This window comes from Uloborus diversus, chromosome 4 (assembly GCF_026930045.1).
Source record: "Uloborus diversus isolate 005 chromosome 4, Udiv.v.3.1, whole genome shotgun sequence".
Lineage (NCBI taxonomy): Eukaryota > Metazoa > Arthropoda > Arachnida > Araneae > Uloboridae > Uloborus > Uloborus diversus.
Genome location: NC_072734.1, coordinates 85,938,247 through 85,952,736, shown reverse-complemented (window position 1 = coordinate 85,952,736; position 14,490 = coordinate 85,938,247). Strand labels below are relative to the sequence as shown.

The 14,490-nt window shown below is 32.9% G+C and overlaps 2 protein-coding genes and 1 long non-coding RNA gene across 3 annotated transcripts in view; 2 read left to right on the top strand and 1 right to left on the bottom strand.

Annotated features, from left to right (window-relative positions):
* The first annotated feature begins 3,883 nt into the window (after positions 1-3,883).
* Positions 3,884-14,490, top strand: part of LOC129219875 (18S rRNA aminocarboxypropyltransferase-like) — a 45,436-nt gene continuing 34,829 nt past the window's right edge. Inside the window, exons 1-3 of the mRNA XM_054854186.1 lie at positions 3,884-4,004; positions 10,624-10,758; positions 13,296-13,445. Of these exons, the coding sequence (XP_054710161.1) occupies positions 13,301-13,445 (145 nt within the window). The 5' untranslated portion in view covers positions 3,884-4,004; positions 10,624-10,758; positions 13,296-13,300. The remainder of the gene's footprint in view (positions 4,005-10,623; positions 10,759-13,295; positions 13,446-14,490) is intronic.
* Positions 4,069-5,657, top strand: LOC129219874 (beta-1,4-galactosyltransferase 7-like). The gene has a single exon (XM_054854185.1). It carries the CDS (start codon positions 4,196-4,198, stop codon positions 5,075-5,077), a length of 882 nt encoding a protein of 293 aa, XP_054710160.1. The 5' UTR covers positions 4,069-4,195; the 3' UTR covers positions 5,078-5,657.
* LOC129219876 (uncharacterized) overlaps positions 12,606-14,490 on the bottom strand; it is a 32,492-nt gene continuing 30,607 nt past the window's right edge. Inside the window, exon 4 of the long non-coding RNA XR_008580439.1 lies at positions 12,606-13,032. This is a non-coding gene — a long non-coding RNA (uncharacterized LOC129219876). The remainder of the gene's footprint in view (positions 13,033-14,490) is intronic.

Sequence of the window (14,490 nt, the reverse complement as noted above, 5' to 3'; positions counted from 1 at the left end):
CATTATTTGGGGTTTGAGTATACATATTTAATGTTTGTTTCCTCCTATTATGGGAAGAAAAAATGAAAAATTTTTTGATTAATTTTGTATTTAATGACTCAAGAATCTCAACGGAATATCAATTTTCCTTGATGTGGAGTTGAGATACGTCCATTAATTAGCATATCGATCACTTAAATTTATTTTACCGATTAATCCGTGAAAAGATGCTTCCCCCCCCCCCCCCCCCCCTACCCTAACCTAAACTCCAAATTCGACCTACAGAATCTGCTTTTCCCACTTCTGTAATGCGCTAAGGCAGTTGTTCCTAACTATGACATGAACGGAAAAATCGCACTTTTTTTTCTTTCTAGGAATAAATGGTTTTGAATTTTTTTTTTTTTTTTTTTGGACCAACGTTTCAGGAGAGGTTTTGTCACCAACCCTAATCTATGCTAGACTGGCTGGGAGTTGCGCCCCCCCCCCCCCCCCCCCCAAAGGATGAATTAATTTCACTATTTTAGTTATTACTTTTTAATTGACTTTTCTTTTGCATTTTTTACGTAGTTAATTAAAAAGAGCACAAAACACACACAGCATATTTGCTTGCTAAGGATGTATTACTGGAGTCAGAGGCTCAGAGTTGCAGAATACATTTAACTCACTAGTTTCGAATTCAAGGGACCGTATTATCGCGGTTCGTCCACTAATTCTTCTTTGATGAAATCAATAATTATTTTAATTTTTTTTTAATTTTATTTGTTTATCTTTTTTAATTTGTATTTCGCACCTAAAAGAGTCATTTTTATCCAGGAACCTATTTGCGATTCTTTTTCAGCTTATAAAAAATGCAAAATGAAAGAAATATGGTTTTCTTGGAAAAACCATGATTTTTAATGGAAACGGCATGTAGTATCAATATGTTATCTCAACTGTATCATGGTTTAAAGAACAAATCAGCAATTGTTTTGAAATTCACACAAAAATAGTTTCTGAATTCTTCAGTAAAACTTATATGTTATGATTTTCTTTATAAATTAATTTAAAAAACTTCAAGTGAGGTATGGGTTTATTTAATAACTTTGCCCTTTTGTTATAACCTTAACGGCAATGTTCATGAGTAAAACTGCTCATTGTCTAGCATCTCGGTGACATTATATTGGGTTTAGTATTTAAATGGCTTGAAACGTTAAAGATGTTTCCGGTTCATGTATTTCACATGTTTTCTGTCTACATTAAAAGTATATTAGTGCATAATATTCATGTACTTCGAAGTAGATTCCTCGATCTAAAGGAGAAATAAAAAACATGCACTTTTAAAAATAAAGTCATTAAAGCTTTGTTATGAAACATCAAAGGTGACGCGGGGGGGGGGGGGGGTATTCAATTTTCTGTACCCCCTACAAATGATTTTTCTGTATCCGCCCCTGCTGGCTGGTCGTCGTATTCGTATTAGTTAATCAGCACAAAGTATTTTTTTTTATCAGGGACAATTGCCACAATAGGCCATATGGTCGTGGGGAGGGAGGTTCAGGCTCGTTATTTGGACAGTTTGATCTTAAAAAAAGGTAGTCTCCAATTGAAAAAACTATAAGATCTTGAAGGAAAACTCAAGCTCTGGCGGCCCTGTATTGGTAGGCCCAATTTTTTTCTTGAAGGGGCTCTGTTTTTTATTTTACTTTAAACTGAGCAGGACCGGATCTATAAATTTTGTGCCCCAAAATCTGTAGGGCCATTCCCCTAGTAGTATGTTTGTGACGTAATTAAGTCTTTGTGTAGTTTTTTTATTTATTTATTTTTTTTTAATTTTTTCCCCAATTTCTTGGGACATTGGGCCCCCCCGCAACGCGGGGGGTCTACAGGTACGCAGATCCAGCTCTGGAACCGAGGACCACTCATGCTCCCCTCTCCCATTGTGCATATATACAGTAGGGGATTCATAACTATATCGTCCAAATAAGCTGTGCTGACTGTGTGTAGATCAGAAACACGGTTTACTAAGCAAGATTCATGCTTAGGAACATATGACGTTAACGTAATGCTGATGACGTGCGATATGCATACAAAGTCAGAAACCGAAACAGAGGCAGTGTCGGATTTCTCTCCTGAAGAAATACTAAAAATGATGCTGAACAAAAAAAGTCAACAGTTTCGGAATAGCATCGACCTTGCCAATGTTCATTAAGATAAAGTATAGTTGACATTAGTCCAAAAAAATTTTTAAAACCGGGGGGGGGGGGGGGGGGGGGGGGCAGTCGACAACTCCCGATCTCCAAAAGTGACTATCTTGGAATGAAGAGAAGAATTTAATAGTATCAAAAGAGTGCCTAAATCTTTCTCATGAGCGATGTCCTAACTCCATTTAACCCCTTGATATATCATATTGATCCCAGAAAATGGGGCGCCCATATGCAACATTTTTGAGAAGAAGGGGACCAGATATTTTCCCCATGGTGTAGCAGGATATATTCTCCCCGTGGAAACCGATTTCTGTACAGATTAGAGTTATTAAAATTTGACATTTTTAATAACTTATTCATTAGTAGCTAGAGAAATGTTAATACATTTTTGCGAAGAAAAAATACCAAAATCAAGGAAGTTCTGATTTCCGAGGGTGCCCACCTGGAATGGGGGGGGGGGGGGGGGGGGGGGGGTCATGGCGCATACTGCAACATTAAAATATTTATAGGGAGGGGTATTTTTCTCATTTGGGGGAAGGAGCTCAATATTGAGACGGGTGCGCCCTTGCCCTTAGGGTGACGCCTCTGTGATTTCTAAGGGGGGAGGGTGTTTGAGCCCTCACTTGCCACCCATATGAGCGTCTATGACCGGAAGTACCCTCCCTCCCCATAAAGAGAGTCCCTCTAAAATGAGGATAAACATATCACTTAAAACTACCCCCTTAAAAACCTAATTAAAGCAGCCTGTGCACCATGAACTCTCTCTCTCCCCGTATATTTCTTCCTAATAAATAACGTCAACGGTCCTGTTCAAGCGACGCATCAAATTAAGGACAATAGTCCCTGAAAAGCTTCATTTGAATGACAGGGGTGCTCATCCCCGATGGGGGCAAGGGCGCATATCTCCTCTCAATATCGTAAAAAACACCCGAGCAAGAGTCCCCCCCGAATGAAAAAAATACCTCTAAAAGAATCCCCTTAAAAACGCCATGATCCTCCCCCTAGGTGGGGGTACCCCCTGTGAAGGAGGACATTTAATACTCAAGAACTCAAGCTATATCATAAAAAGAAAAACATTCCCCAAAAGTCTCCATTAGAGTATTAAGAGATCTCCTTTCCAATACATTCCTCTTAAACCATTTCCGCCCTCTAAAAATCTCCGTAGGGACTCTATAATACTAGTTCGAAAACCCATGAGAACTCTAGTACTAGTGCATCCCCCCCCCCCACACACACAAAAAAAAAGGAAAAAAAAGCAAATTCAAGGGAAAGTCCTCATCGCAATAAGGCTCCCACAAAATTCTCATACACATCAGCATTTCTTAAAGAATAATCAAAAAGGAAACATTTAAATTGCTTTCGCTTACGACAAAGCCTCAAAGCTTTTTGTAACATTGATTCCGAGCGTATTTTCTCTGCACGCAAGAAAAAAAATGGCAACCGACAATATTACTCAACTGTATAATTCGTCATGTAATTTATTTCCTGTAGAATTAGAAGTTTTTTTGCCAAAATGAGCGATTATTTTGCCAATAAAGTAGTCCCTACTGGAGTAGACTACGTTAGCCAATCATAGCTGCTTATTTTCGAGGAGTAGTAGCAACGTCCTTTATACAGAGGTTTTACTTTTTGTTCGAAAAGGAAGATATTTTGCGTGTGGAATGGTTTCTTAAAATAGGAGAATTAAGCATGTTTCAGAGCAGCAAAGATGTCTTTTTTTTTTTTTTGAAGTTTTCCGGAAAGCGGAGGCAATGGTCTTTCTGCAATATGATTGGCTACGTATCGCTTTACCACGTCTGGTTGGACGAGTTGTAAACAACTTATACATTAGCTAACATTTTTGAGGTAAATCCGTGATTATTTTTTAATTATCTTCAATTTGTGCAGTCAGTTTCGTGTGTTTCGTCAGTGTGTATATCTGAGGATAATATTGTCTTATAATGATATATCTGTAAGAAAGACACGGTTTGAAACTTTATCAAAACAATATGTAACCCAGTTATCAAAAATATGAGTATTGCAAATCTATATTCATTATGCGCACCTTTAACACACTTATTAGCACACTTTTATTATTACTTGGTATTTCTGTTATGATATCAATAATGATGGCTTTATCAAATTTATCGCCTAATTGTTCACAAGAAAATAACGCCGTATCTGATGACGATCATGAAACTTGGGGTATCCACCGTCTTGCAGTAATAGTTCCCTTTAAAGATAGATTTGAAGAACTTTTGCAGTTTGCACCTCACATTCATAGATTTCTAAACGCTCAGAAAATTAGACATAAACTATATGTGATTAATCAAGTTGACAAGCTGCGTTTTAATCGTGCATCCCTCATCAACGTTGGCCATATTTTAAGCAGAAAGGACTGTGATTATTTAGCTATGCATGATGTAGATTTATTGCCATTGAACCCGAAACTTAGCTACGCTTACCCAAAAAATGGCCCTTTTCATGTTGCATCGCCGGAATATCATCCTAAGTACCACTATTCCACCTTTGTCGGAGGTATTCTACTCCTAACAAAAGAACAGTTTGAAAGTGTCAATGGATTATCAAATAGGTACTGGGGTTGGGGCCTGGAGGATGATGAATTTTTTGCCAGAATGCGAGATGCAAAGCTTAATATTAGTAGACCGTCTAATCTGAACAGTGGCATTCATAATACATTTCGGCATTTACATGATCGAGCTGCGAGACGTCGCGACACAGCACGATTATACAACCAGAAGGAATCTACAAGGAAAAGAGACCACATTACTGGACTTAAAGATGTTCACTATGAACTTGTGTCTACTCATCACATTACCATAGATTTTGCTCCCATTATTTTGCACAATGTGAAACTGATATGTAATCGTACTGCCACACCCTGGTGTGAAAAAAATGCTATTGTTAAGAAAACGTGATATTTAAATAATTGTTAGAAATACTTAATTACAGACGATGTGTAAAACTTAAAATTTAGCTGAGAAGGAATGCATTTAAACAATTACTACTTAAGTATTAGATAAGCCAAGCTTGCAGGTTTTAGCAACAACAAATGTGTCGCATTTTTTAATGCAAAAATACTATGTATATATTTACCTTTTTTAGAACTCTAGCATTCCGAAACTTTCAAGTTTCTTTTTCTTTGTTGCTTCAATAGAGCTGACTTGTGCTTGATAATTATTTTAAAAGCTAGTAATTTGTCCTAAAAAGGTGATTAAAGTTTTTCATATAATCAGAACTATCAGAGAGAAATTGATACGAAGACTAACCAGGGGTAGATTTGGTGAATTGGGTCTGCTTTGCGACCTTTACACAAAATTCTTCATTGTAAAAGCAGCCACTTTACAAAATTTCATATTTTAAAATAGATCTTTCGCAAAATGTTATTTGTAAAAACAATTCTTTCATCACTTCTAAGCTCAATCAGGTCGTCTGAATGCGTAAAATCAGTAAAAAGTAATCTCCAGGTCCAAGTCATTCCAAGTGAAATACATTAGGCCAAAGGGATATCAGGTTAGATTTGTGAAAGCTAATCATGCTCTAATACGATATGATAGGATTTTTGCACAAAAAATATGTAATAGAAAAATATCCAAAAAATAGGTTTTTTTTCTCCACAAAAAAAAAAAAAAAAAAAGTTAGCAGAAATTTCTTTTTTTTTTTCCAAAATGCAGACCTATAAATAAAATCCTGGATTGAGCCCTGATAACTTTCATTGAAAGGAAGAAATATTTTTCTATTGTGTGAGTTAGTTTTTGTATAGCTTAGTAAAGATTGAAATTAGTTTACCAATTTTGTATTAAAGATTTTTTAAAGGAAACTTGAAATCTCATTTATAAGCTGCTCCCTTGCAGCTTAATATTCCAAAGAGAAAAAAAAAATACCGAAAGTGGGTCAGTAATGCAACAAAGAGCAGTTTGATGGAATAATTGTATATACTTGGTTGTAGAAAAGTGTATTAATTTTTGTCTAAAGCAAAACATAGGCTGCATTCTAAGCATTATTCTACATGGTTAAAATTTTGAAATGCATTACCAAAAACAAAAAGATGCTTTGGAATTGGAACAAATACTTTTTTTTTCAAGCAGTAAGAATCAATTTAAAAAAAGTATAGCTCAGATACTGTATCCCATTCCCTTGGTCCAAACCCCCAGACCAATTCCAAGAGATCGTGTTGCACTAAAAGGTCAAAAACACTCCAATTTTCATCAGACAGTTGCCCCACATGCACATACAAGCAATAATATAAGAGAGAGAAGCAATATAGCTGAGAAAGGCCAGATAGGTCCTTGCGGAGCTGTCGAAGGTATATTCTAATACATAATAATTAATTACACAAAGCTAATATATTTTATTGAAATTATTTCATTGAGACAAATTGTTACTTAATATTGAATTATGCAGACAAAATTTTTACAAATGAATTTTTTAAAACACATGTAGCTAGATAACAAACAGCATGAACATATTCACTGCTGTGCAGATACTTTCTCTGCAGATATATCGTCTGATAATCATTAATTACCCTATATACACTCGTATGAGTCAACCCCCAACTTTTAGAAGGAAAATCCGAAAAAAAATTAGAAACCTGCATCTACCCCTACTTTCTGAAAACGAGAGAACTGTTTTATCTCATATTTTAAAAAATAAAAGAATTAAAAAGAAGGATCAAGTTAAATGTTATGAGCATTCTTTCGTTAAAAAAATGCATGATTTTTACTCTTTTGTACAAAAAGGGTTCATTTTTTGTATAAATTTCAATTTCACAGCTACGATTTTTCTTACTTATTGCTTTTACTTTGAATTAATGTGTAAATAAAATTTGGCACTGTTGCCATATTGCATTTTTTTAATGAGCATTAATATGGAAACAGGTGTGCAGCAAATTATTTTATTTTTTTAATTTTTAAATATGTAATTTTCTTGAGAAATGAAAAATTTTGTTCTTAAAAATTAATCTTATCCTATTGCCTTTTATACAAATGTGCTAAATAACTTTTCAACTGAATTGTAGTTTCATGAAGATTTATTATTTTTAAATTGTTTTCTTGCTACAAATTCAAAAAATTATTTCTTAACTTTTGGCGTAGTCGCCCTATTTGGTCATTCCCAAGATGCAAGTACACAAGACTTTTTAAGTGCCTAGGTATACGAAAAGAAAATGGCATTGTATGTTTATTGAAATGCAAACTATTGAAAATAACTCGGAATGTGCCTTTTTTGTGTGCATAATTCATAGTTATTTTTTGGAAAAGTGATAAATTTTCTTTAGAACATTTTTTTATTCTAATTGATTTCGAGGCTTATGTGCTAAAGACAGACTGTTTTGTCTTGGATTATTAATTATTTATGACTACTTTTATGCTATAATTTCAAAGATCTACTTATTATCTTAATTGCTTTATTTAGTCGCCATATTTGGTCATTTGCAAGATGGAAAAAGATGTAAATTTCCAAAAACAGAATTGGATGTTTATCTAAATGTAAATTATTGAAAGTAACATAAAATGTGCAATAAATTATGAATTTTTTAAAATTAATAATATTCTGGAAAATAAAAATTTTAAAGTATAAGCATCCTTTAAGAAAAAAAAGCGGATGATTAATGGCATTGGCCTATGATCGGCTGGTGCTGAATTTCGTTTTTATGCATTATATGGTATGCCGATTGATGCAAGAAGTTTATCTCATATTGAAAAATGGCTTTGTGTTTGTTCAATATATTTTGTGTTATATACTAATAAGAAAAGAAAAAGAAGTATAGTAAAACAACAACTAGAGCAATACTCTAATATTACGGATGACACATTGCATTGAAAAAACGCTAAAATAAGTTGAATGTACTTTGTTTTCAACAAGTAGTAAACAATTAAAAACTTTTTTTTTTTAATCTAAGGGGCAAAGTTTAAGTTTCTAGGCATTGCTACTTCAAACAATTTTAATTACTTTGAAAATATATTTATTTAAACTTAATTTTGAGTGAAGCGAATAACCTAGAATTTTCTAGAAAACAACCTGGAAAAGTCGGGGGAATTTTGTATCACCACGAGTGTATGAACCCTGGGGGGAACAACCATTGGTAAAATTTTGCGAAAACAGCATTTTTCACATGTTTTGCACAGTCTGGTCTTTTATTGTAATTATTTAGTCTTTATTTCACAGTCAGACCATGTAAAATTATAACAGAATGAGCGAGTAACCTAGGCGGCTGTTTAAAACGGTTGGACTATAAACAGGAACGTGTTCATTTTTTTCAAGTGACTTTTTTCCAAGAATTGCTCAGGAACATTCTTTGGAAATTTTGCCCTGTGTATAAGCTGACTTCACCATTAAACTCATTTTTCAGACTAAGTTTCTCAACTTATATGAGAGTACATACAGTAATATTGATGTTGAACATTGGTTATCCTCAAAACATGCAGATAAATTCATGAAAAAAGTTCACCTTTTGATTTCATCGATACTTGGATAGATGATTGAAAGCAAAAGGCATTATTGTTTAAAAAAAAAATATCCAATTCACTGTATATTGCTTTTCATACTTTTTAGATAATTTTAAAGTGGTGTGTGCAGATGCTTTATATTTTAACTTACCATGTTAAAACTGTTTTAGTTTTGTGAAATCTGAAATTTTTTGGAATGGAGCTTTCCCCTTCTTTCACCAATATCTTCAACTTGAATACTACATTGTAAAGTTTTTACTATTTTCAAATATTTGTTGTGTTAATACACAGTTTTTTTTTTTTTTAATTTGTTTAGTATTTTATATTAAGTATATTTTTAAAATTATTTTTGTTTAGAATGAAATGATTATCAATGAATAATGTTTAGTTTGGAAAAAGCAGTATTGGATGCAAAATGTATGTACACTGTCCGTGTCCATAAATGATATCACCCTTTTTCTGAACAAATTGGGCCCCTTCCCCCACTTGTCACAAAGTGACACACTTAAATTACCCTTCCACTCCCCTTGTCAAATGGCATACTGTTTTTCATAAGCATATTGTTAAAAAAAAAGTGTGTAAAGTCACCTCTTGATACCCTCTCCCCTTTGTCAGAAACTCATCACCTGCCCCCCTTAAAGTGTGACATCATTTGTGGAAGACTCCTGTGAAATCTTTTCCTGTATCTCTGTTGAAATCATTTCAGTCCTACTTTTCCTGATGTAAAGTTATTAAAAAGTAGCTTTTAAAAGTTTTTAAACTGAACTACATTTTTGTCTTTCCTCTTTTTTTTTTAATTCGAAGAGTCATTTGTGGTTTTGCCTCCTAAATAGTGTTGTAAGAATTCTGTAGTTTATCTCTAGTGAATATGACTGCTTTGGAAGCCAATAAATGTGATATTTAGTTTGTATTCTCATTTAATGTTTTCAATTTACATTTATTTGTTCATTGTATATCATTTTTACCAGTTAGAATAAGTTTTCTGTTAGTAAGAATTCTGTAGTTTATTTATCTCTAGTGAATATGACTGCTTTGGAAGCCAATAAATGTGATATTTAGTTTGCATTCTCATTTAATGTTTTCAATTTCCATTTATTTGTTCATTGTATATCATTTTTACCAGTTAGAATAAGTTTTTTGGTAGTTACAAACTGAGACATAATCAAAAGATATAAAACCAAGAAATCTAAAACATGCGTCATGCAACCCTTTTACCGGAAGAGGCTGTAATGAGAAAGGGGGTAGATAGCTTTAAGAGGGCCGTTGATCATCATTTAGAACTAATAAACTAGCAAGGACCAGCCTACTTGAGCCCAGAGCCTGTTGCTGGTTGTCATATTTGTATTAAAAAACAAAATCAGCTTTACAGATTTGGTCAAGCATATTTTCAAGCTTTGTATATTTTTAGCATAATAAAACCTGTTGTTTATCTCCAAAAATATTGATAGGTTTCCCAATCTATTTGAGGCATTTTTGGTCATGGGCATAATTCCTTGCTAAGTTTCTGCTGGGGTGCTTGGCAAGTAGCGAAAGATCGTCTGCAAAAGAGGAGAGATTGGTCTTTTGGCCACTGAGAACGTTGCACATAAACACTGCAAAGAGGGTGGGCCTTTGGGAACTCTGCTTGCAATTGGTCTTGGGGAGGCAAGGGCATGCCTGACTTTCACTTGGAAGGAACAACTTTTTAAATGGGTAGAAATGATAGAAGAGTCTAAACCGTGCTGCAGGCAAATTACGAAACTGAGTATATCTTCACACTGGTTGCTAAAAATACTTTAGCACACCTGTCAGAGGTCGACAACTATAGTACAGTTTCACCTCAAAAAAAAATAAAGGTAAAACTCTTATCTAAATTTGTTGAAATTGTAAAATTTATTGAATTTTATGTCAATTTTTTTTCTACAATTAGTTGCAATTTTTGCAATAATTTAGCTATACAAAGCAATACATAATAATAATGATTTTTCTGAAAAGCTATTAAATGAATAGCTTTTAATAATGAATGTCTTTTCCCCTAGCTTGAATGTGGTACAGTCATCTATTTCCCATATAGCAATAACAGTAAAAGCAAAAATCTAGCATGCAGTTATCTTTGATACAACTCATTTAAGAAGTGCTAACATCTATATAAATACTGATTTCTTTTCAAAATTGTGAGTATTTTTCAAATTGATTTCACTGATTTTTCATTGATTGAATTACAGTTGTTTATTACTAGCATTTTTCAAAAGTTACCTAAATTTACATTTGCTCTATCCTTTTGTCCATTTTCGTGTAACACATTTACTTTAATTAATAAAAGGATTGTTGATTTATAAAGTTCTCCTTTCATAAAATTGTTGAAGAGTAGGTTTGTTTAATTACGAAGTTTGAGTTTGAATGCATGATAGTAAAATTTATAGCAATTAAAGAAGCTTGATTCCACTGCCTGCATGGATATAAGTTAAGGCTCAATTCTATTTAAAAAAAAAAAAAAAAAAAAAAAAAAAAAACCTTCTAAATCCACTGACTTTTTAAAAAAGAGAAAAATTAAATTTTTCTTTGAGAACATTTGGATGATTTTGCCCACCATTGGGTGACACGTCATCACAGTAGCATTAACATTTTATTTGTATAATTCTTAAGTATAATTCTTAAGTAAGAATGTAAGAAATATATAGTTTTACCACCATATCCTAATTTTCACATTAAGTTTGTGGGCCGAAGCATGGTAAAAAGTAAAAGCAGGAGTTTGTATCTGTCCATTGTGTGGATTATTTTTTAAACTATTCACTGGTCTCAAAACATCTTCCATTGAAACAATATAATTTTCCATTATTTTTTATGAGCTAAGAAATGCTAAAAATACCTTTTCTTCAAACTCTACAAAAGGTCAAAGTACAGTTGAGCTCTGATATCTGAACTTTTCGGGAGGGGCTCAGTTCAGACAGGTAAAAATCAGGGTTGGCAAGGTTTTGGACACTACGGTAAAAACCCTGGTTTTTACCATCCTGTCCAAAACCCTTGTGCCCCAAACTGTCCGAAAGTGTCCTAAACTATATGACCAAAAAACTGAATAAAATGTATCAAAGTGATGTTTTATATTGAACATTTATTCAACGTGAACAGTCAACTTATTTATGCAGCTGATTTTAATATATTTACATAGAAATTGAATTCTTGATTTAAAATTTCAATTTGTCTGCATGAGTTTATTTATTATTATTTTTTTGATAATAGTAACCAAATTTCCCTATGTTTATGCATGTGTGCAAATGAAAGCAGGGTTGGCAAGGTTTTTACCAGGCTGTTCAAAACCCTTGTGTCCAAAACTCTTTTTTGAGAAACTATATTTTGTGAGAGACTATCAAAAACAGAACAAAACGTGTCAAAATTATTTTTCGACTATTTAATATATTTAATGTGAACATTCAAGTATAAATATATATGTAACTTATTTATGCAGCTGATTTTAATCTAGTTAAGTAGAAATGAAATTCTTCATTATAAATTTCAATTTTTATGCAGGAGCTTTTTTTTTTTTATTTTTTCCATAAACTAATTTTTTCAACATTTATGCATGTGTGCAAAAGAGTGTTCAAAATATAGTGCAATAATTGACTTAAATGCAATAAATTACAATTTTTTGTAGTTACAGAATGTTTTATATTAAAAATTTGAACTAAAAAAAGAATAGCACAAGTTTTATAATATAAGTGTTTAATCATCAATTTTTTGTTCTTTTAAAAAATAATTTTTGTTAAAACATCATGAAAAACTGATTTGCAAAAACCATTTCAAAAAATTAAGTTTTTTTTTTCACCTAAATATTGCACATTTAATGACATTCCTTTGAGTTATAAATGGAACTGAAATTAGTTGTCTTGGTTTGTTATGAATTTCCTTTCATAACTCTACCAACTGTTACATAAGGAAACTTCCTTGTAATAGGCATTGGCAATTTTTTAAGTGAAATATTTTTAAATGAACATTTTGGAGAAAAATATCAAATACTCATTAATTAAACTAAAAGTCATTAATATCTATATTTATGCACATTACGAATATTGCAGTAAATATGAATGTATTAGATTACATTCATTTAGCTTTAGCATAGTTTTATACAGTTTAAGACAGTTTTGGATGGTAAAAACCACCTGTCCAGTCCTAAACCAGTTTTGGACAGTCCAAAACCCAACCCTGGTAAAAATGCAGATAATTTGGCGAGTAACTTCAGAGATGCTTCTAACTACACTAAGGCACTCCAAATACAATATTGTTCATGCAGGAAATTTAAGTTGTAATCAAAGTTGTGCATATATTGAAAAAATATTGTGTGTGTACACAATAATTTTCCTTCAACTTCATCGAAGTTAGGATTTGGTTGTCAGAGTTCTACTGTCTTGACTTTGACTTCTCCCTCTCCCAAGTCTTATTTCTTTGTAATCCTGAAACATTGAGGAAAGTTTCCGTATTACAAGGAAGCAATAGCACTCAGGCTGTCTTTTTTTTTTTTTTTACATTAAAATTGCATTTTCATTTCAAAAAAAAAGTCTGTGAATGAGAAGACGTGTGTTGGTAATGATTGTTTGAATTTTTTTTACAATATACAAGATAGCCTTGCATATTTTAACTTGATCTTATTATCTGATAAATTAAATATTAATTTCAAGATTTAAAACGTCTATGTTTGTCATATTTTTATTGATAGACAACATGAGCAAACACGGCTCCTCAAGAAATTCTTCTAGAAATAAGAAATCGCACAATAAAGCTTTTCACCACAAGCACAGAAATGATAAAGAACATAATGAAAAAAGCATGGAAGAGTGTTTTTCAGAATGTAATTTGGATGATGCGGGTAAGTAAAATTTCAGTCAAATACGATAAAGATCAATTTATGCATTCTGTGCAACAATGGGTGAATCTTCCTGTCATTTTATTAATTTTTTTTTCGATTGCTATAGTTGAGCTAAAAAATTTAATTTTCATTCTAATAAGAGTATAAATGCAAAATTCCATCTTGTATTTTCTTCATGACATGGCAATTCTCCATTGTTTCTTTGAAACTTGTTGTTCTTTGAGAGGGGTTTTCCGTGACCTACAGTTTTGACAGATTTGCCCTTACTGCAGGAAACTTGCTCAATTCACTTGTTTCACATTGTAGCACTTCGAATATAAAATGACAATGTAAAAATAAAACAATTTATTAAAACTTTCTAAATTGTTAAATACCAGTAAAAAGGTTAAAATTGAAACTTGTAAAATAAAACAGGAGCCACACCTTCACAATTACATTGCAGCTGATAATGATCACACCTCAGCAAGGTCTGCTGGGAAATCATTTTTCACCCGTGTTTAAACTTGGGTTTGCCTTATTTCCTTCGTTGCCAACTGGCGGCCGGATGGTAGCAGTTCGCTGGACTTGGCTTCTCCTCGCAGCTTCCGGGGCAGAGGCGCAGCTAGACCCGACTTTCGGGGGGGGGGGGGGGGGGGGGTTCTTCTTTTATATATATATATATATGTGTGTGTGTGTGTGTGTGTGTAAATTTTTTTAGTATTAAAAAAAATAAGAGGGAGGTGAATCTTACATACTTTGGAATGGGGTGCCCCAATTCCGATACTTGTGTCAAACAAAACAAAAGCAAAGAATTTTTTATTTTTTTAATGTTATGGAAAATTCAACTTTTTTTTCTTTTCCTTCCATTTAATTTAAAGTGAAATTTTCTAGCAACGTCTTGTCAAAACCAGTCTATCCAAATCAGGAGAAAATCAAATATCTGATGAGCGTGTTCCGTTGATTTCAGTGTGACTGCTTAATTTAGAGGCTAACACACATCTACAAAAGCTGCCATCCCTGAAAGCTAATAGATACTTCCATTTCCGCCTGTAAACTGGATGTTTGA